General features: G+C 41.8%; 2 protein-coding genes across 3 annotated transcripts in view; both read right to left on the reverse strand.

Moving 5' to 3' along the window:
* Positions 1-21,765, reverse strand: part of fam20cl (family with sequence similarity 20 member C, like) — a 265,004-nt gene that overhangs the window by 43,486 nt on the left and 199,753 nt on the right. The gene's annotated exons all lie outside the window — the stretch shown is intronic.
* On the reverse strand, positions 20,526-21,381 carry LOC795984 (uncharacterized). 2 transcript variants are annotated; one of them, XM_073936742.1, is made up of 3 exons: positions 21,330-21,381; positions 20,698-21,174; positions 20,526-20,614 (listed from the first exon to the last, which is right to left on the reverse strand). In XM_073936742.1, exons 2-3 carry the CDS (start codon positions 21,097-21,099, stop codon positions 20,528-20,530), a joined length of 489 nt encoding a protein of 162 aa, XP_073792843.1. In that variant the 5' UTR covers positions 21,100-21,174; positions 21,330-21,381; the 3' UTR covers positions 20,526-20,527. The 2 variants fall into 2 exon arrangements, with proteins under 2 accessions (XP_073792843.1, NP_001164502.1); NM_001171031.1 differs by having other exon boundaries at positions 20,531-20,614; positions 20,722-21,174; positions 21,330-21,376.

Consider the following 21,765-nt stretch of genomic DNA (forward strand, 5'->3'; position numbering starts at 1 on the left):
GACAGAACATCAATAATAATGTACGGATTTGTAAACTAAACTTTATTTTATTATGAACTAATGATGAGTTGAGGCATGTGTTAATCAAGAACTTTAACTACAACATTAAGCTGCAGTCACACTAGGCTTTTCCTCCCATAGACTTCCATTCATATGCACGCAAATGTGTCAGACCAGAAACGCAGGATCATGCGTTAAGTTTCGCAGGTTGCTGCAGTGCAAAGTTCAAGCTTGGTGAACTCTGACCTGCGAAAACGCATCACTAGACTGCGTGAGACCAACCAAGGATTAAAACATGACATCTCTGTACAGAAATTTAAAACATGGAGAAATCGCTCGCTTTTTTAATGTCTAATAATTTTGTTAATTTCCGCCTCTTTTCGCAGCACTGTACGACAGAATTTCGCACACATAAACTCTAGTGTGACTGTAGCTTTAGTCTTGTGAGTTCATGTGTAAATAATGTCTACCGGCTGAGGCCTTTCTATAATTTAATTATGCAAAAAGTAGCCTATTAATAATGTGTGTTTAATTGATCTGATATCTTTTAAAAAGATTTATTTTCAGCAAGTTATGAAAATTGTGCCATTTTAGCACTGCGCTAAAAGATCAGAAATGTCAGTAGCTCTTTACAGACCATTTCTAAGCAGAAAAGTGGTATATACGTATATATTTATTCGGCCACTTTATTAGGTACACCTCTCTAACTGCTCATTAATGCATATTTCCGATCAGCGGATCACATGGCAGCAACTCGTTGCATTTAAGCATGTACACACGGTCAAGATGATCTGCTGCAGATGGGCTACAGCAGCAGAAGACCACACCAGGTGCCACTTCGATCAGGTAAAAACATGACACTAAGGCTACAATTCGCATAAACTCGCCAACATTTGACAACTGAAAAATGGAAAAGCATTGCCTGGTCCAATGAGTCTCGATTTCTGCTGTGACATTCGGATAGTAGGGTCAGAATTTGGTATCAACAATATGAAAGCATAGATCAATTCTGCCTTGTATCAAAGGTTCAGGCTGCTGGTGGTGGTGTAATGGTGTGGGGGATATTTTCTTGGCAATCTTTAGGCTAATTAGTACCCATTGAGCATTGTGTTAATGCCACAGCCTACCTAAGTAATGTTGCTGACCATGTTCCTCCCTTTATAACCACAATGTACCCATCTCAGGCCTGTAGCTAGCAGTATGAAAGGGGTGGTTCTTTTTTTTTCTTAAAAAGTGGACCTTTTTGCAGTTATTTGCCTCATTTTCTATTTAATTAAGAGGTTTAAATAGGTTGCATTTTATTTTCATTTTAAGCTCAATTTTTTGCTTGATTAGCTTGTTGGATGGTCATCATAACCACATTTTTTGATTTACCAAAAACATTTCCTGAAGATTTACTTCAATTATCATTTACATTATATACATAATATGCACATAAATTACATCATATGTCATTAGAAAAAAATAGGAATCTGTTAAAGTTTTTAAATTAAAAACTAGCCTTTTGTCATTTAAATATCGTTCATATGAATGGCAAACTGGCCAGCACACTCAACCTCCCTCAGTCACTGACGCAGCAGCCAACACAGGATTCCGCTTGGTGTTAAAGCCTTCTTTGTTGGATTATTTTCAAAATTTAGTATGGCATATCAGTCAAAGTAGAACAAATGAGCTCATGTATGGGACAATTTCTGGATCTTTTTCAGTGAGAGGTGGGTCTTTCGAACCACCCGACGCCCCCCTGGCTATGGACCTGCATCTTCTGATGTCTACTTCTAGCAGGATAATGCCTCATGTCATAAAGCGTGAATCATCTCAGACTGGTTTCTTGAACATGACAATGAATTCACTGTACTCAAATGGCCTCCACAGTCACCAGATCTCAATCCAATAGAGCATCTTTGGGATGTGGTTGAACAAATGAGATTTGCATCATGGCAATAAAGAAACCTGCAGCAACTGTGTGATGCTATCGTGTCAATTTCCAGTACCTTGTTAAATCTATGCCACGAATGATTAAGGCCGTTCTGAAGGCAAAAGGTGGTCCAACCCAGTACTAATAAGGTGTACCTAATATATTGGCCTGTGAGAGAGAGAGAGAGAGGGTGTGTGTGTGTGTGTGTTCATTCATTTTCTTTTAGGCTTAGTCCATTTATTAATCCAGGGTCGCCACAGCAGATGGAACCACCAACTTATCAAAAACATTTTTTACACAGCGTATGCCCTTCCAGCTACAACGCATCTCTAGGACACACACACACACACACACTCAAATGGTGATGAATCAGTATTTAAACTTATGTATAAATCATATCTGTATTTTTCTGGCTGTATATTTTTGTTAGAATATGCTTCAATTTTGGTTTATATATGGTGATGCAGTGGCGCTGTCGGTAGTGCTGTTGCCTCACAGCAAGAAGATCGCTGGTTCGAGCCTCAGCTGGGTCAGTTGGCATTTTTGTGTGGAATTTGCATGTTCTCCTTATGTTCGCTTGGGTTTCCTCCAGGTTCTTCAATTTCCCCCACAGTCCAAAGACATGAGGGGCAGGTGAATTGGGTAAGCTAAATTGTCCATTGTGTATGAGTATGTGAATGATTCCCAGAAATGGGTTGGAGCTGTAAGATCATCCACTGTATTAAAAAATGTGCTGGATAAATTGGCAGTTCATTCCACTATGGCAACCCCAGAATTATAAAGAGGCTAAGCCGAAAAAAAAAAAAGAATGATAGAATTTACACAGTGCTGGCATAAGTTTGGTTTAAATTGCAGCAAGCCACCATTTGTGTTTGCTACGAGTCAAGTTATACAGGAGATAAACACATTAAGAGAAGTGGTAACACCTCATCTGCATTTTAAATGCACTTAAACTCATGGATAAGTGGTAGTTGTTTGAAGGATCTTACACTCAAGAGTTGAATTCAAAACCACAAATTGGTATAAAACAACAAGATCACAATTAATCTCCTCTGCCCCAATCCAAGATGACACAATATCGATGAACACTTGTTGGAACCTTAGCTTTATTGTAGTTAAAAAAATTTTAAAAATAAAAAACCCTAGACTTTGGGTGCATAATCCAGAACATTTAAATCCCACAGTTAAGTTACTGGACCAGATTCACTACCTGGGGGGAAGAAAAAAAATTTAAGGTTAATTAGACTAAACTCAGTACAACAAAGTCACGCTTGCAGCAGTATGTGATCCTCAGGAACTTGTATTGTATATATTGTATATACTTGTGTGTGTGTGTGTGTGTGTATATATATATATATATATATATATATATATATATATATATATATATATATATATATATATATATATATATATATATATATATATATATATATTGTAGCGAGGCAGAGGGAAAACACAAACACAGTTAGATGATGTTACAAACAAGGCCCCGGAGGGTGCTTTATTTACAAGTGTTACAGGGGTGAATGAGTGCTCTTCTTAAGGGTGCGTGCTCAAGTGCTCCGGGGAGATGGTGAAGACTGGTGAGAGTTCTGGTGTTGGATTGGTCACGAGCTGGATTCGGCTGTGGGAGAGACAGGGAGTCATGTGGAAATGAAGCTCAGTTTCCTCCTGTGTGGGGCTGGCTTTTATCTCTCCCTGGCTGATGAGGTCCAGCTGTGAGCGATCCGGTGCTGATGAGTTTCCAGCTGGGGTGAATTTGTGACCAGGGCGACTTGGTATCAGCAGACTCGCTACATCCCCCCCCCCCTTAGCGTCGTCCTGGTCCTGGGTTTTCTGCGAAGAAAAAGCAGTGTGTTGAGAGGGGGGGTAGAATGTTTTGACAGACCTGCCCATCCTGACCAGAGCCGTGAGAGTCCGTCTGCGTTTCCGTGGGAGGCCCCGGCTCGATGTTGGACGTCAAAGTTGAAATCCTGGAGCGACAGGAACCATCTGGTGACCCGAGCGTTGTTGTTCTTCGCTGTAGCCATCCATTGTAGCGGGGCGTGGTCGGTCCCCAGAGTGAATTTCCTGCCAAGGAGGTAGTACCTTAGCTCCAGGTTGCCCACTTGATCGCCAGGGCCTCCTTCTCCACCGTTGCGTAGCAGGTCTCTGCGGGGGTAAGCTTCCGACTCACGTACATGATGGGATGTTCTTCATCGCCGTGGACCTGGGAGAGGACCGCGCCCAGGCCCGAGTCGGAAGCATCCGTCTGAAGAATGAAGGGGCAGCCGAAGTCAGGTGCGTGCAGTACCGGTGAGGATGTGAGGGCCGTCTTCAGGGCTCGAAACGCATCGTCTGCTTCCTTGGTCCATCTTATCCTCTCCAGCTGCCCCTTTCTGGTCAGGTCTGTCAGAGGGCTGGCTATGGATGAGAAGTTAGGTATGAAACATCTATAGTAGCCCGCTAACCCCAGAAATGCACGTACCTGGGTCTTTGTGGTGGGTTGTGGAGTTTCTTGTAGTGCTTTGACCTTGTTTTGTTGTGGCTGTATGAGACCTCTTCCAATGTGGAACCCGAGGTATCTGGCTTCGGCTAGCCCCAGGTGGCATTTCTTGGGATTAGCTGTGAGCCCAGCCCGTCGAAGATCTAAGAGCACCCTCCGTAACCGGGATAGGTGTTCCTCCCATGACTCTGAGTGGACGATGAGGTCGTCCAGGTATGCTGCTGCATATGGCTGGTGGGGCCTCAGCAGGATGTCCATCATTCTTTGGAATGTGGCTGGGGCCCCGTGGAGCCCGAAGGGAAGAACCCGGTATTGCCAGTGCCCACCGGGTGTGGAGAAGGCGGTTTTCTCCTTGGCGTCTTCACTTAGTGGTAACTGCCAGTAGCCTTTGGTGAGGTTGATGGTGGAGATAAATCGGGCTCCACCCAGCCTATCCAGCAGCTCGTCCACCCGAGGCATGGGGTATCCATCGAACTTGGAGATCTCGTTGAGTTTCCTGAAGTCGTTGCAGAAACGGAGGGTGCCATCGGGTTTGGGGACCATCACTATTGGGCTGGACCACGGGCTACGGGATGGTTCGATGATGCCTAACCTCCTCATCTTCTGGATCTCCTCGTCGATAGCCAGCCGGCGAGCCTCTGGAACTCGATAAGGCCTTTGCCGGACGATGGTGCCAGGTGGAGTGATGATGTTGTGCTGGATGATGGTGGTTCGGCCCGGTTTCTCCGAGAACACATCCTTGAACTGACCAACCAAGGCTTGCAGCTCCGCCTTCTGGTTTGGTGAGAGTTGCTCACCTATGTGGACAACGGGAAGAGTTTCTTCAGTGAAGGCAACGAGATGACCTGGAGCTGCAACCCACTTCTTCATAAGATTGATGTGGTATAGCTGTTCTTCCCGTCTTCGTCCCGGCTGACGGACTCGATAATTTACCGGCCCTACCCTCTCCACCACCGTGTATGGTCCTTTCCAGGACGCGAGGAACTTCGAGGTTGTGGTGGGTATGAGGATCATCACCTTGTCCCCTGGGTGGAACTCTCTGGGTTGGGCGGGCCGGTTATACAATCTCTGCTGGGCACGCTGGGCTTCGGTCAGGTGTTGTTTGAAGATGGGCATGATTTTCTCAATGCGTTCTCTCATGTCCCATACGTGTTCAATCACCGACCGCTGGGGGGCTGGCTCCTGTTCCCAGGCTTGACGAGCCACATCCAATAGCCCTCGGGGTTGGCGGCCAAACAGCAGTTCGAAGGGGGTTAAACCTGTGGAGGCCTGAGGAACTTCCCTGATTCCAAACAACACGTACGGGATCATGAGGTCCCAGTCGCGCCCGTTCTCTGCCACCACCCGTCGGAGCATCTGTTTCAGAGTCTTGTTAAACCTCTCAACAAGGCCGTCAGTCTGTGGATGGTATACTGAGGTTTTTATTTGTTTTACCTTGAGGAGGTGACAGAGGTCTGCCATCAACCGGGACATGAAGGGGGTGCCCTGGTCGGTCAGTATCTCTGCTGGAATCCCCACTCGACTGCATAGAAGAAACAGCTCCTTCGCGATGGCCGATGACGTGGCTTTCCTCAGGGGAAATCGCTTCAGGGTATCTGGTGGCATAATCTAGGATAAGGATGTGTTCATGACCCCGGGCCGACTTCGGCAAAGGCCCTACCAAGTCCATACCAATGCGGGTGAAGGGCACATCAATGATGGGTAGTGGTATTAGAGGGCTGGGGGGTGGTCGCTGGGGAGACGTTCTCTAACAGATGTCACATGCCTAGCAATACCTTTTTATTTCCCTGTCTAGTCCCGGCCAATGGAAACGGTCGCGGATCCTTTTTACCGTGTTGGCCGCTCCCAGATGTCCAGCCATCGGGTGGGTATGTGCCAATTCTAAGACCGTCTCCCTCTTGGTCCTCGGAACGACCAGTAGTGTCTTCTTTTCCCCCCGCCTCTCTGCGACAAAGTACAGCAGACCATTTTCCACAATAAAATGTGGGAGGGGGTGAGGGCTGGGAAGTCGCTCATTACCGTCAATGATCCTTACTTGCGGCCAGCAGTGTTTGAGCGTCTCATCTTCCCTTTGTGCTCTACCAAAATCGCCTCCTGCGGTTATCTGTTGAAACAGATCAAAGTACAAATTAGCGGATATGGATGACTCACCCCCTCTGTCGCTCTCGGTGGTCATCAGCGCTGGTTTGCGGCCCCGATGAGCCCGTGACTTGTTCTTCTTCTTTGAACGAGCCGATAGAGCATGGTGGTGAGTGGAGTTCGTCGAACCCCGGCCAGTCTCTGCCCAGTAGGAGGGGCACAGGAAGATCTGGAACGACCCCGACTTCGATGCGCCAGCTGCCTGGTTTAGCCACGATGGTCACTCTTCGGGCGGGTACGTGGCGGGTATCCCCGTGTACACACGTGATTGGAATAAGGCTTTTACTTTCCTGGTGGTATTTTAAAGTCTTCGGGTGAACCAGAGTGATGGCGCTTCCTGTGTCTAACGTGGCCGTTTGTGTTTTTCCCTCTAACAGGTCTTTATGGGTGGGAGCTCCGGGAGGGATATTGCGGTGTACCGCGCACCCTGCTGTCCAGGCCGGGGTCGAGTGCGTCGTCGGCTCGGTGGGCATCTGCTCGTCCATTGGGCTGGGGACCGCTGGTCTGCTGCCTTGTCGTGCTGTACCCTCCACCGGTCGCCATGGTGCACTTACCCTCCGGGGTGGTAGAGCCGTTCTCTCCCCATTGTCTCTGGCGATGTGAGCTTCAGCCAGCTCGATCGCCTCCACCAGGGTGGCCAGTGACTCAGGATTTCGCATGCTGGTGAGTGTTCGCAAACGTCGGGGTAACGCTCGCATCATCTTCTCAATAATCACCTTCTCAGCGACCTGGACCGCCGAAGGATCTCCTCCTAATAACCATAGTCTTCCTAGGCGAGAAAGTTGAGCTGCTTGAGTCCACACTGGCTGTTTCCCGTCATAAGACCACTGGGAAAACTGTTGTGCTGCGCTGATTGTGGAGAGCCCCATTCTGGCTAATATCTCCTTTTTTAACGCTTTGTAATCTTCATTTTTGGGTGTCTCTAGTGAAAAATATGCTCGTTGTGCTTCTCCTGTGAGAAACAGAGCCAACATTCTCGCCCAGTTTACTTTCGGCCAACCTTCTCTCTCAGCAATAACTTCAAAAGTATGTAAGTAAGCGTCAATATCATCCAGGTCGCTGAGTTTAGTGAGATGATGATGCGCACTCACTTCGGGAGTCGGATGGTGTCTGGCCGCCTGGCGGAGCTGTTGTTCCAGTCGATCCTGTCTGGCTGTAAGTTGCTTAGAGATGGAATTTTGTTTACTGGAGATCTCCGCTAGGTGGAGCAGTACCTCTTCCAAAGACATGGCGACGGGATGTTGACAGCCGAGTAAGAGGAAGCGTGGGAGAGAGAGAGAGCGGATGCCTGTCTGTAACAAACACAAAGAAAAATTCAGCGGTTATTTCTTCTTACTGGTAAGTGTTTCTTCTGAATTTTTCCCTCTGCAATGCCCGCATTCTCCACCAGTTGTAGCGAGGCAGAGGGAAAACACAAACACAGTTAGATGATGTTACAAACAAGGCCCCGGAGGGTGCTTTATTTACAAGTGTTACAGGGGTGAATGAGTGCTCTTCTTAAGGGTGCGTGCTCAAGTGCTCCGGGGAGATGGTGAAGACTGGTGAGAGTTCTGGTGTTGGATCAGTCACGAGCTGGATTCGGCTGTGGGAGAGACAGAGAGAGACAAGCGTTAGCGCAGGGAGTCATGTGGAAATGAAGCTCAGTTTCCTCCTGTGTGGGGCTGGCTTTTATCTCTCCCTGGCTGATGAGGTCCAGCTGTGAGCGATCCGGTGCTGATGAGTTTCCAGCTGGGGTAAATTTGTGACCAGGGCGACTTGGTATCAGCAGACTCGCTACAATAAATACACACACACACACACATTTATTTATTTTCTTTCCGGCTTAGTCCCTTTATTAATCTGAGCACGTTTTTACGCAGCGGACCCATCTGTGAATGTAACCTTTTTTTTTTTTTAACCTTTTACTTTTACATGAGTAAAAATTTTCGCAAGTATTTGTACTCTTACTTGAGTTCAAATTTATTTTGGATACTCTACCCACCTCTGCTTGACAGTTCAGGGGTACTTCAATTGGCCTTTTTCCCTACGCAAAGAAACTATCCAAAGACGTCTGTTTGTAACTCATTTTGCTGCTTGTGTGTTAAATTTGGCCGCTAAAGTGATCAAGATGTAAGCGAGAGAATACGGTCATTTTACGGTCAAATAAAAGATCGTTCACACTCAGATAATATATAAAACGTAAATAATTGATTTCTTGTGCGGCTCAGTACCAATTGATGCATGAATCGGTGGTTGAGGACCACTGAGCTAGGGGATAAAATGAACTAGGGCAACATGATCATTCTCCTAATTGTCCACTGCTAAGATGACAACAAAGCTCACTGTTGACCCCCTGTTGATATTTGGCACCCGTTTAATCAGGAAGTGTTAAGTTTGTTCTCTTTGATTCATTGGATGGAAACGCTGATTTATTTGCACATCTTTTAGTGATCTCAGGTCAGTTCATGCAGACATACACAATCTAATTCACGAACATGTTTGAAAAAGCAAATAAGCCAGAGGTAAGTTATCAAAATTAAAAGATCCAGGATCTGCCAAATCATCTTAGATCATTTAAGCGAGGTACGAAGAACAGACGCAGGGGCTTTTAGATTAGAAGTGTATTGTGTGCTGTCCAAATAAAATGAAATACCACAGGCATATCACTAAAAAGCAAAATCTCCTGTAAAGACGATCATCCAGTGCGATCAGTAAACATGACTGACGGTATTGCGCAATTTCAGAAGTAAGCTTCACATTTGTTTATACAGGTAGCTACCGGTTGGTAGCTTTTGTTCTCTCACACATTAATATTTTTGGACATTTAATGAGTCTTGACAGAAAACCACAGTTGAATTTTTGACTGAAACACATACACGCAGACACCCACATACAGCACTTTTCTTTTATGAACCCACACCCTAAACCCCATATCCACACATCTCAGTCAGACCCTAATATTTATCTGCATGCTATATCAAAAAGATAGATTGATAGATTAACAAGGGGCTCAAATTGCGCGATGACAAGAAGTAACATGGATCATGTCACAAAACACATCAAGACAAAAGTAACAAACCTGTTTTACATGTGTAAGGAGTAGAAAGTACAGGTATTTGTAAAAATGTAATGCGTAAAAGTAGAAATTTATCAGAAAATAAGTGAAGTACTGATATATGACAAATCTACTTAAGTACACTAACATTAGTATTTCACTCCTTTTTCTCAATTTTCAGTTGTGCCATTTTGTTGTGCCTATGCTTTAAAGGAGACTAAATGAAAATTGTAGCCATTGTTTTATTCTATGCTTTTTTGCAACCTTAATTTGCCCAGATAACAGCTCTAAATCTCTACTTATGTCCAATGAGGTTCAAGGAATCCTGGAAAGAGAGATTTCCATACTGAATCTCACTGCGTTTTTCAGTTTCACTGATCTCGGTAGAAGTGAATTATAGGCAATTGCCCCCTGGACATGGCCTCGCTACAGAAGTACTGCTCATATCTATGATGCTGCCCAAATGATGCAATTTTGTAATACAGACTTTCATATCACAGTTTACACTTTAGGCCATGTACATCTTGTAAATTAGGTAAATAATAACAATAATAATGATAAATAGTTTTACTGCAATCACCTTGGTTTAACAATTTGTTTTTAATGTTTTTCATACAGACCCTTTACTGTATTAAGCTGCATAACCTATTTAAATTAAAAATAATAATAATAATTCCAATGTCAATCTTACAGATTTAAGGTTGTCACACACTGTCTGAGAAGCGGTGCAGATGTATATCCTCATTCATGCATCGTTCAGTTACTCTTGCATGTCCATGAGTTTAAGTAGTCCTTGGCTGCATTGAATATTTGCTTTCGACTAGTAAACGATATTGTAAGTTTGTGTACAGAAACTCTTGTTACCAGAATGTATATTGTGTTACAGTCCAACTAAGTTTTTTGTGTCTATATTGAACAGGGTCCAGTGACTTCTTGGGGGTCTCTGCAAACTTCCAATGAGGACCATTGACCAAATAAGAAGGATTCACTCAAAGAGGGATTAAATGACACCATCTCACCCCAACCCCTTGGAAATTATGAGTCAATTTTTGGGTGATGCCCTTTCCACCAATAAAACGCTTGTAAATAGTTGCGTATAACATATGAATAGTTATTTGTTTTAGGCTGCAACCATTTATTTATTTTAATCTCTAATAATACATTTTAAAATGTAATTGGATGAAATGACATGTTATTTTATATATAGTAAAAAAAAAGTTATTCAACACCATTTCAGTAAGTAACTAAAGTCAGGCAGTTGCGACTGTTGCACATAATCATTGTGATGCTGAATTAAGTAATATCAAAGGTGACAACATAGTTACCACGCAATTTTTATATCAACTGACATGACAAAAGTGCAGTTGAGGCATGACCATGTCAAAGTTTTATCAACAGCAGCTTTTACAACTAAAGTAAATTGGATGATTTGAATTGATGATACAGACCCCATCTTGAAATTATTATTTCTTCTTTTTAACTTTAGAACTGTGCATAGAAAATGCATCAAATAACCAAGCAGTTTGTGGTTTTTCACTGTCTGATGCTGTCCAGATTCTCCTTTGTATATGATGGTTGCCCTCTTTCCGAATGTTAAGAAGAACTTAAAAGAATGGAGCTCAGTAATTCTAATAACTAAAATACACATTTTACTAAAATCCTTATTTTAAATTTTAATATTCTGTTGTGAATATGAGAACAGAAACTTTAAATGGTACACATGTAATTACTTTAATTTTTACACATAAAACTTTTGCTATATTAATTTATATTTAGATTACTAAATACATTAATTCATTCATTTTCTTGTCGGCTTGGTCCCTTTATTAATCAGGGGTCACCACAGAGGAATGAACCGTCAAATGATCCAGCAAGTTTTTACGCAGCAGATGCCCTTCCAGCCGCAACCCATCACTGGGAAACATCCACACACACACATTCACACACACACTCATACCCCACAGACAATTTAGCCTACCCAATTCACCTGTACCGCATGTCTTTGGACTGTGGGGGAAACCAGAGCACACTGAGGGAACCCACACGAACGCAGGGAGAACATGCAAACTCCACACAGAAACGCCAACTGAGCCAAGGCTCGAACCAGTGACCTTCTTGCTGTGAGGCGACAGCACTAACTACTGTGCCACTGCTTCGCCCCTTAGTAAATACAGTATGTTCATAATTCCAAGACATAGAAACAAAGAACTTTAGAACCACTTGAGTATGAGAAAATAATGAGGGGAAATTTCTGTTTTGGTCAATGATCCCTTTGATGCAAATTCATGGGATTTAATTTTAACTCCATTCTCTATTGTAAATATCTACCTCACGATCACATAACATGTTCTATTTGGTTATGACAAAATTTAGCCAAAATTTGTCAGCAACTTGTACAAACTGTTCTGCTTGATTTTGAATTGTCTGCAGATTAATTTGGGCACACATTCATGGCAGCCTGTTGTATGTTTCATTCATTGCTGTCAGCTTTTACAACAGTACTGCAAATAATTATTATCTCAACATCTAAAGTGGATCTTAAATGGAGGATCTTTTCTTTTTTAAAACTCCATTAAAATAAGTGTTGTAAGTCATGTTCATCAATTTGATTTATTTGGCACATTTGAACATACAATACAAACACCAAATACATCTGTGCATGTTCATACATTGTATGTGTTCACTGGCCAGTGTTGTGGATCATTTTGTAAGAGATTATTTTTCTCTCGTTAATAATAGTATTTTAAGATGTCTATCACAATGATCATCTAAAATGATATTTTCATTTGCAACAATGTATAAACTGCCATAAGTTAGTCAAAATTTTGTGAGGCAATATAAATCAAATATAGTTTGTATAGTGCATTTTCTCAGAGCGCTTTTTCCCTTAATTCACTTACATTATCAAGTTTTATTTATTTATTTATTTTTGCTATATTATATATATATATATATATATATATATATATATATATATATATATATATATATATATATATATATTAGGGATGTAACGGTATTGTAAATACCGTCATACCGCAATATTAATTTTTTTCGATATTACCGTAGTTGCATGACTCTATAGGTCTTCTGAGAAAATTTGCTCAGGCGAATGAAGCGAACGGGAGGTAGCAAAAACTACAATTCCCATCAGCCCATGCTTGACCATCATCCCTTGCGGTCAGTTGTCGCTACATATCCAGTAATGCGGAAATGGAGTGTGCTGCTAGAAGAGGGGATGAAAAAGAGCTGGAAAACTCTAAAGCGGGTGTTGTCGCCGCGCGCGTACTGAATAGCGGTGTTGTCGCGAGAGTTCTTATCAGCTGTGTTGTCGCGCGCGTACTGAATAGCGGTGTTGTCGCGAGAGTTCTTATCAGCTGTGTTGTCGCGCGCGTACTGAATAGCGGTGTTGTCAGCACACTGTTCAGATTGATGCAGACATGAGACCTCTATCTTACTCATGGTTTGTCCTCTCAAGTGGGGGAAAGACAATGCACAACGTTACCCACTGCTGTCAACCTGGGCCAAGTCATATCTCTCTTGTCCCAGAAACCTCAGTCCCAAATGAGAGGGGTTTTTTATGTTGCAGGGGACATTGTAAATGCCCAGAGATACCAGCTTTTACCAGATTATATTTATATGATAATTTTCCTTTAAACTCATCTCTATCTAAGTGAGTGAGTGATTAAATGTTGAATGTGATGAGTTTTCAACAATACTAAATTGAAACTTTATTTTTTTACATGGTTTAATATTTTTTTGTTATTAAAATTGAAGTTCCTGTTTCAAAGCTTACAGATAGATGACTAATTTGTATGTCATTGACACTTTTGGCACTTTTTTGGAGTATTTTCATAAGTTTTGTTTTTTTCCTGTAAATGATTCAATAAATACCGTACCGTGACATTCATACCGAGGTATTACGGAACCGTGAAATTCTGATACCGTTACATCCCTAATATATATATGCTTAGGTGAATGAATCGAACGGGAGGTAGCGGGAACTACAATTCCCATCAGCCAATGCGTGGCCAGCATCCTTTGCGGTCTGTTGTCACTACAGATCCAGTAATGTGGAAATGGAGTGTGTTGCTAGTAGCAGGGAAGAAAAAGAGCTGGAAATGATCGAACCTAAAGCGGGTTTTAAATCGGATGTGTGGAAGCATTACGATTTTTTTTCTAAAAAGATACGAAAAAGGAGTAAAGGTGACAGACAAAGAAAAAAAACTGTATGCAGGCACTGCCAGACTGTGGTGAAATATAAGTCGGGGAATACAACTAAAAACAGTCATAAGGGACTGCAGAACACAGCACACTTGTTAGATTGATGCAGACATTGACTTGTACCGCAAAGAGACTCATAGCTTGTCCTCTCAAGTGGTGGAAAGACAATGCAGAATGTTACCTACTGCTGTCAACCTTGGCTAAATCATATCTCTCTGTCCCAGAAACCTCAGTTCCAAATGAGAGGGTTTTTTTTATGTTGCAGGGGACATGCTCAGAGATCCCAGCTTTTACCAGATTATAGTTATATAATTTTCCTTAAAAAAACCCATCTCTATTTAAGTGAATGAGTGATTAAATGTTAAATGTGATGAGTTTTCAAGAGTTCACACTTAGCTGATGATTGATTATAAGCAAGTTTGGCATGCTGTCCCGGGAGAGAGCCCTGAGCTCGAAGGTTCTTGAGCCCTGGGCTCCCTCCCGTTTGGAGGAAGAGAGGGGAGCCTTGAGCAATTGAGATTGGTGTGGGTGTAAAAATTAACTAAGAGTGGTCATTCTACTGGAGTGGTGTGCTGGCAGATGGCTTATGTATGACTATGTGTGCTTCCGGGACAGAATTAATTGTAAGGACCAGCGGGAGAGTAAGTGGGATAAGTGTAAAGGTTTAAAACGTATGTGGTGAGTTCTGTAAAAGAGGCTTACTTTGGTAGTGATGAAAAATGAAGCTATGAGGTTCTGCAGAGCTGGCAGCTGCAGATAAGTGGTGAGAAGCGGTTAACTGATTAACTGCTTTGGCCGTCCAAGGGGGGTGTGTCAGTAGTAGTATGGATAAATGGTAGTGTGCATGAGCTCCGGTGGAGCGACACTGCTGCAGCAGTGGTGCAGGGGGGGATGAAGCTCGGCTGAGTATCTCTGCTGCAGCAGAGGTGCAATGGAAGTCAGTATTTGGAAGGGAAATACGCCTCCGCAGAGACGTTTAACTGCTTTGGCAGTGCTGGAGAGTGTATCAGTAGTGGATTACTAAGTGGAAGTGTATATGCGCTCGTTGAGCGTCACTGCTGCGGCAGTGATGTAGAGGGGAGTGATGCTCGGCTGAGCGTCTCTGCGGCTGCAGAGGTGCGGTGGAAGTCAGTATCTAAAGGGAAGTGCGCTTTGGAGAGCTGATTAACTGCTGTGTAGCAGATAGGAATGAGGCACGGTAGAGCGACTCTGTGGCTGCAGGGGTGCATAGGTATTCAGAGTCTGGTGCATTATATGTGTGAAAGCAATATATGTTCCCGCTAAGCCTTTACAGCTGTATTATAGCGGCGAGTGTGGTGATGGAAAATAAATTGATACTACAATGCAATGTAATTAAGTGGAGCTGCTGTAAAGGTGTGATGGTGGTCAGTATGTAAGCAATACAAATTCCCGCTAAGCCTTTACGGCTGTATTGTTGAGGGGAGTGTGGTGATGGAGAATAAATTGATGCTACAATGCAATGTAATTAAGTGGAGCTGCTGTAGAGGTGTGATTGTAGTCAGTATGAAAGCCATACGAGTTCCCGCTACGCCTTTACGGCTGTACTATTGCGGGGGAGTGTGATAATGGTTAAATTTTTTAGAAGTGTATGTGAGCTCTTAAAGAGCTTCACTGCTGTGGCAGTGGGAGCTTGGGCTACCCCTGTGGGAGTCCGAGCTGCGGAGAATGAGTGCAAGTGAAAAATTATGAAGAGGAAGAGAAGGGAAGTTTAATAAAATAAAAAGGAAAGTTTAGTAAAAATGAGTCCTATGCAACTAAGACAGAAAGTAGGGAGAACAGACAGAGTCGTGCTGCTTGGAAACTAGGCTGAAGTCTACAACCGAGAATCAGCTGGGCTTCTCTGAGGAAATATTGGCTGAGGCAAATTGAGGATTTAGAGGTGTTAGAGGACCAATGACAGAGTTTATATCTGTTGTTGGAAAACTGTTCAGGCAGGGCGTCACTGCTGCAGCATTGGTGCAGGAGAAAAAATAATCTCAGCAGAGCTTCTCTGCAGTTACAGAAGTGCAATAAAATCAGTGGTGCAGAGAATTAAAGCTAAATGGCCGTCTCTGCAGTTGCAGCTCAGGCAAAGCTTAACTGTTGCAGCAGTGGTGCAGAGGGAGAATAAGGCTCGGCAAAGCGTCTCTGCAGTAGCAGAGGTGCAGTGGTAGTCAGTATTAGAGCCTCACACGGAAATACTAAGTACTATTAGCAGTGATATTTAGAGATGAAAGTGAAAAAGGGGCTCAGCTAGAGCGTCACTGCAGTTGCAGTGATATTAATGGGGTGTATAGTTAAGTGGAGCACCTCAACAATCGATATTAGAAAGTTGAGTGCTCCCGCAGGGACGTTAAATACTGCCTTTAGTGATATGTAAAGATGAAGGTGAATAAGGCTTAGCTAGAGGATCACTGCGGTAGCAGTGGTGCTTTGGGTGTGCAACTCTGCGGAGCATTTCTGCGGCTGCAGTGGTGTAGTGGGCCAGTATGGAGGCAACTTGTGCTCCCGCAGAAGCATTTACTGCTGTATTAGTGCAGGGAGTGCAACGATAGTGGTATTTAGAAATTTTTTTAGTGTATGCAAGCTCATTTAGAACATTCCTGTTGCAGCAATTGAAACTCAAGACAACCCCTGAATTGGTCGGAGCTGTGGTGAATGAAAGTAAATAGAAGTATGGGATAGTTCAAATTTGGAGAGAAAAGGTCAAAGCTAGAAAAACGGGGAAGGGTAGTGAAGGAGCTCCTATGTTAAATAGGAAGGGAAATAGGAAGGAAATGTCATACTTATACCCAAAAATGCATGATGGTGGAAGTTGGCTGGAGAGGATCGGCTGGGCTTCCCTGAGGTGGTATTGCTCTTCTGTGGTGTAAAAATGTTAAGAGGTTTAGAACGGGTGTGTGGGGGAACGGATATCATCCTGCATCCCTTTATCCTGCGAAGTTAGATCAAATATGGTTAGGTGTATTGTTGGATTGAAATGTCATACTTAGTTCAGAAGACTTAAATTAAAAAAGGCTAGTGTGAATATGGCATCGAGGGTGTGGGCTATGTGAGTCGAAGTGTGTCATTTGCAGAGTGTGCATGTATTTAGAAATGGATGTGGAGTGTAATAGGTTGGATGAGGGTCAGCTTCTGCAACCATCTGACATGATCTCTGAAATGAGAAAAACAAGAGAGAATCAGAAATGACATTACAACATGGTACTTGTATGGCAAACACAATGAATTGTTTTAGCTGATAACCATGCGGGGCGTCTTAATAAGAGCATGGGCAACTAAGTGTGGAAGTGCCTTTGTTAATGCATGGTACGATAGCCTCATTGTCGCAACGTGCAAAGATAGAAGTGGGCATTTGTCCCTCCTACGAATGACAGATTAAATGGGAAATCTGCTCGTCTAGTGGTCCTGATGTACCTCTTGAAGACAGGGTAGGTGGAATTATAGTGGAGTTTAAACCCCTTGGTGATAAAGAAATTGCTTAAAAATGTATCTAACGCAGAGTAAATTGATGAAACATCAGACATGTCAGAAATGTCCTCCTCTCATTCGTGGACATCAAAGCGGGAAGTTTTGTTTCTTTGCCGTTTCACATCTAACCAACTTGCCATTATAAGCTTATGGCTTATTAGTGTATGGACATAAGTCACTGGGGCATATTACGATTGGACTTCTATGCCTAATGCGTTGAATGTTTTTCAGTAGCGGAGTAAACTTTTTAGAAGTTAAATTGGCATCAGATGTGGCAGTTTTTCTTTTTTTTAATTAATTAAATTTATTTTATTTAGTTATTTGTTTTATATTTATTTTCTTGATTTAAACATTTTATAATATTTATTTTCTTTATTATTTATTTATTATTTATTCATTTATTTATGTATTTATTTATTTATCATCTGCCAACATCAAACCCTGAACTTAAAATTAATGTCACTATTTAGTAGTAACTGTGTGAATGTAATGATAGTCATTCATGAGCTTGTCAGGAGAAAGGGTGGGACCATCTCAAATTTTTTTGAGAGTTCATTGGATGGGGACGCTTCTCCTTTCAGCTATTGGCTCGAAGGAGTGTCAATCAAAGTTGCAGAAAAAGGCCGGCGGCCATTTTGTTTGCCAGAGAACTAAGCTGCGTCCCAAATCGAATACTTATGCACTATTCTACGCCATTTTGTAGTATAAATAGTGTAAGTAGTGCGTTCACACTGAAAACTCTAAAAATAATAAGTGCACTTAAATTACCCGGATGATGCACTCTTTCAGCCGCTAAAATGAAGTGTGTAATGATGGACACTTCACGCACTCAACGACCGCAGGTTTGCTTACGTAGCGGAAGGGGCGGAGCTTTCAGACGCACATGTTAAATAACTTTATTTATTTTGGATGGTGAAAGCAAAATTCTCCTACGAGAGTGATTTTAGCGCCTCCCGATGGTGAATGCGGCAATACTCACGGCAGGTGTTATTTGATAATTCTGTTGTTTATTTCACTGATTTGGCAACCGTCAAACGTCATCAGGGAAACGGTTTGAATTTCCGCTTAGTAAAAACACATTAGTGTGCCATTTGGGACGACACTACATACATATACTATCCTGTTGAGTGTGTAAGTGCATAAGTACATAGTGCATGAGTGCATAGTGTATAGTGTGCCATTTGGGACGCTACTCTATTTAACGCACCACAGCGACTAGTTTGGAGGATTAACATGGATGTTTATCAACGTATGCATAAGTTGTGGACTGAGGTTTTAAGGATTGGATTGCCTAGAACCTTGATTGAGAGGCAAGTCATTCTATTCATGCTAGATTCATCCTTCAAAGATGGATGTTTAATCTTAGTTGTAGTTTGTGAGGCTTCCCTTTAAAAAGTGTCATGTATGTTACCGCTGGTGCACCGCTAAAAGAGTTCAGCTTGGATCGCAGGCATCGAGAGTTTAGGCAGAGTTCATGGATGGTGATCGAGTTTTTACTGTGATCTTGTTGGAGAATTGGGTTGAAGACACAGAGATTGCATTGTGTGAGGCAATTTGAAGTAGAAGGTTGAGAAGTTGTAGTTGGAGAAGTTGTTGAAGTTGTTGTTGGGGTTGTTGTTGTTGTCGTTGAAGTTGTAGCTGGAGAAGTTGTAGCTGGAGAAGTTGTAGCTGGAGAAGTTGCAGCAGCAGCAGCTGCAGCAGCTGCAGCAGCTGATGCAGAGCAGTGTATTCTTCAAATCGAAGATGACTGTGGTGAAAAAACCCTGGCTCTTTATAGTGGGTTAGGAATGGCCTGATTGGTGGATCATGCATGCTAATGCAGAACCAGCCGTGTTCAATCATAATCACGTGCTCCTCTCGAAATTAGTTTATGAATAAACTTCACTTCAACAATACTAAATTGAAACTTTATTTATTTTTTGTTTAATGGTTTTTTGTTATTAAAATTGATAAATTGAATTTCCTGTTTCGAAACTTACAGATAAATGGCTAATTTGTATGTCATTAATATGTTCAGTGTTAAGGTAAATAAACACTTTTGGCACTTTTTTTGAGTCTTTTCATTAGTTTTGTTTTTTCTGTAAATTATTCAATAAATACCGTACCGTGTCATTCATACCGAGGTATTACCGTACCGTAAAATTCTGATACAGTTACATGCCTAATATATATAAGTTTGCTTTTAGTGAAATAACACAGTAAACATCAACTAATAAAAAGCAGGTAAGATTACCGTTTTCTTTCTACTGTTACTTGTTGTGCATTTATTTTGTTAAACCTATTGATGGATCATGTAATCAAAAAAAAAAAAAAAAAGATTTTGTTGTCCAAAATGTGTTCGTGTGTTTGCATGTGTGTACCCAATTCTTATGAAATTTATATTTTTTTTCAATAGTTGTTTATTCTTGGAGTGTATTTCAACAGTTTCTATTATTTTAACTAAAATGAATGTGTGCAAAAAAAATGTACACATTAAAACAGTCATAAAACTCTCATTTTTACTATCATACATTAATAAGCATTGTTGTTACTCCCTACCTCTGACTGGTTTCTTTCTATATGTTTTATCTATATCTGTGACACTTGCTTCATTTATTGACTGTTATTGTTCCTTATGTATGTACTCTGACCTGTCCACCAAGTTACCTTTACATGCATACACACACTCACACACACACTCACATACCAGTACATGACTATATTGTTGTTGTTTTTGTTTTGTTTCGTTGCTTTGTATTTGTTATTTGTTGACGTTTTCTTGTATTTGTATGATTTTTGCATATTCTAATAAAAAAAAAAAAACAGTCATAAAAGATCAATTTAAACATCATGCACGCAAAATACATTATCAGTGACATTGCCTTTAACTCCATGCATCATAACGCAGAACACTTGACACTGACAATTTCTCATCTAATTCAGAGCTAATATCAGAGCTTGCTTCGGTAATTTCAGGAGTCCAAGATTCATCGTATAGAGGTCAAAAAGACAGCTCATTAACAAATAAAAACCTTCGATCGCATGCAATGTTTAGCACATGTTACAATCTTTCAAAGACGTCTCTGCGATGTGCACAATCTAGACATTTCCTACAGATGTTTTTACAACACCTTACAGATATTGCAATCTTACTTGCATTGAATAAATAAAATAAAGAAAACAAGTATTTGTTTTGTGAGAATTAACAGTTTTAACAAGTTCCATGGTCATGGTTGAATTTCACACACACAAAATAGAAGGAAAAACACCTAAGACCTCATTGAATAAAGCATTTATTGAAAGTAATCTCCAATGTGGAGAAGCTGGCAAACAAGCCTGAACCCAGAAGATCAGTCCCTACGGCCTGCAAAAGAAGTAAAACCAAAGCTTAATAAAATTAGGAGAAACACCAGTTATGCCACTTGTTTACAATGTGTAAAAACTGACCGAGACTACCAAGTCCATGAGAACCATGACTACCATGTCTGTGACCTCCATGACCATGAGAACCATGACTACCATGTCCGTGACCTCCATGACCATGAGAACCGCGACTACCATGTCCGTGACCTCCATGACCATGAGAACCGTGACTACCATGTCCGTGACCTCCATGACCATGAGAACCGTGACTAACATGTCCGTGACCACCAGGACCATGAGAATGGTGACTAAAATGTCCATGACCACCATGACCATGAGAATGGTGACTAAAATGTCCATGACCACCATGACCATGAGAATGGTGACTAAAATGTCCATGACCACCATGACCATGAGAATCGTGACTAAAATGGCCATGACCACCATGACCATGAGAATCGAGACTATCATGTCCATGACTGCCATGACCGTGACTCACACGATTGTGGCCACCATGACCACCACTTGCTGATAGCAGCAAGCTGGAGCTCAGAAGAATCACTGAAAAAACAAAAACAGAAGAACTGATCAAGACACCTGTGCACTGCTAACCACATTAATAGCAACACAAAACTTAAACCAAATAAAAACTTCTCAAGACAACAAAAAAGCAAATCATAAGTTTCACTGCACAATTTAAGCAACAAGAAACTCACAGACAAGAAATGAACTGAGCGAAACCATGATTATGTTGTTGTTCTCAATGATGCATGCATTCTTTACTGATTCATATTTATAGGCCACTCGTGTGAGTGGTAATGAGCAACACCTGTGTGCCACACCTGTATAAGGGTTTGTCTTTAATTGCTGTTCTATCAAAAAGAACAACAGATCACATAAGCATATTTTGAACTGTTTATCAGTATACACCAGAGAGATGTTAGCAATAAATATGGCAATGAAATGGGTTAGTGAAGTCAAAATATCTAATGCAATAATATGTTCAGATTCAAGTTCTGTGTTAATAAGTTTGGATGAGCAGAAACAAGACAAGATATGATAATATAAGTAATTCAAGAACTATATTCACTTAAGCAAAATGATATAAAAGTTAAGTTTTTATGGGTTCCTGCTCACATTGGATTAAGAGGT

The sequence above is a fragment of the Danio rerio genome, chromosome 22 (assembly GCF_049306965.1).
Source record: "Danio rerio strain Tuebingen ecotype United States chromosome 22, GRCz12tu, whole genome shotgun sequence".
Lineage (NCBI taxonomy): Eukaryota > Metazoa > Chordata > Actinopteri > Cypriniformes > Danionidae > Danio > Danio rerio.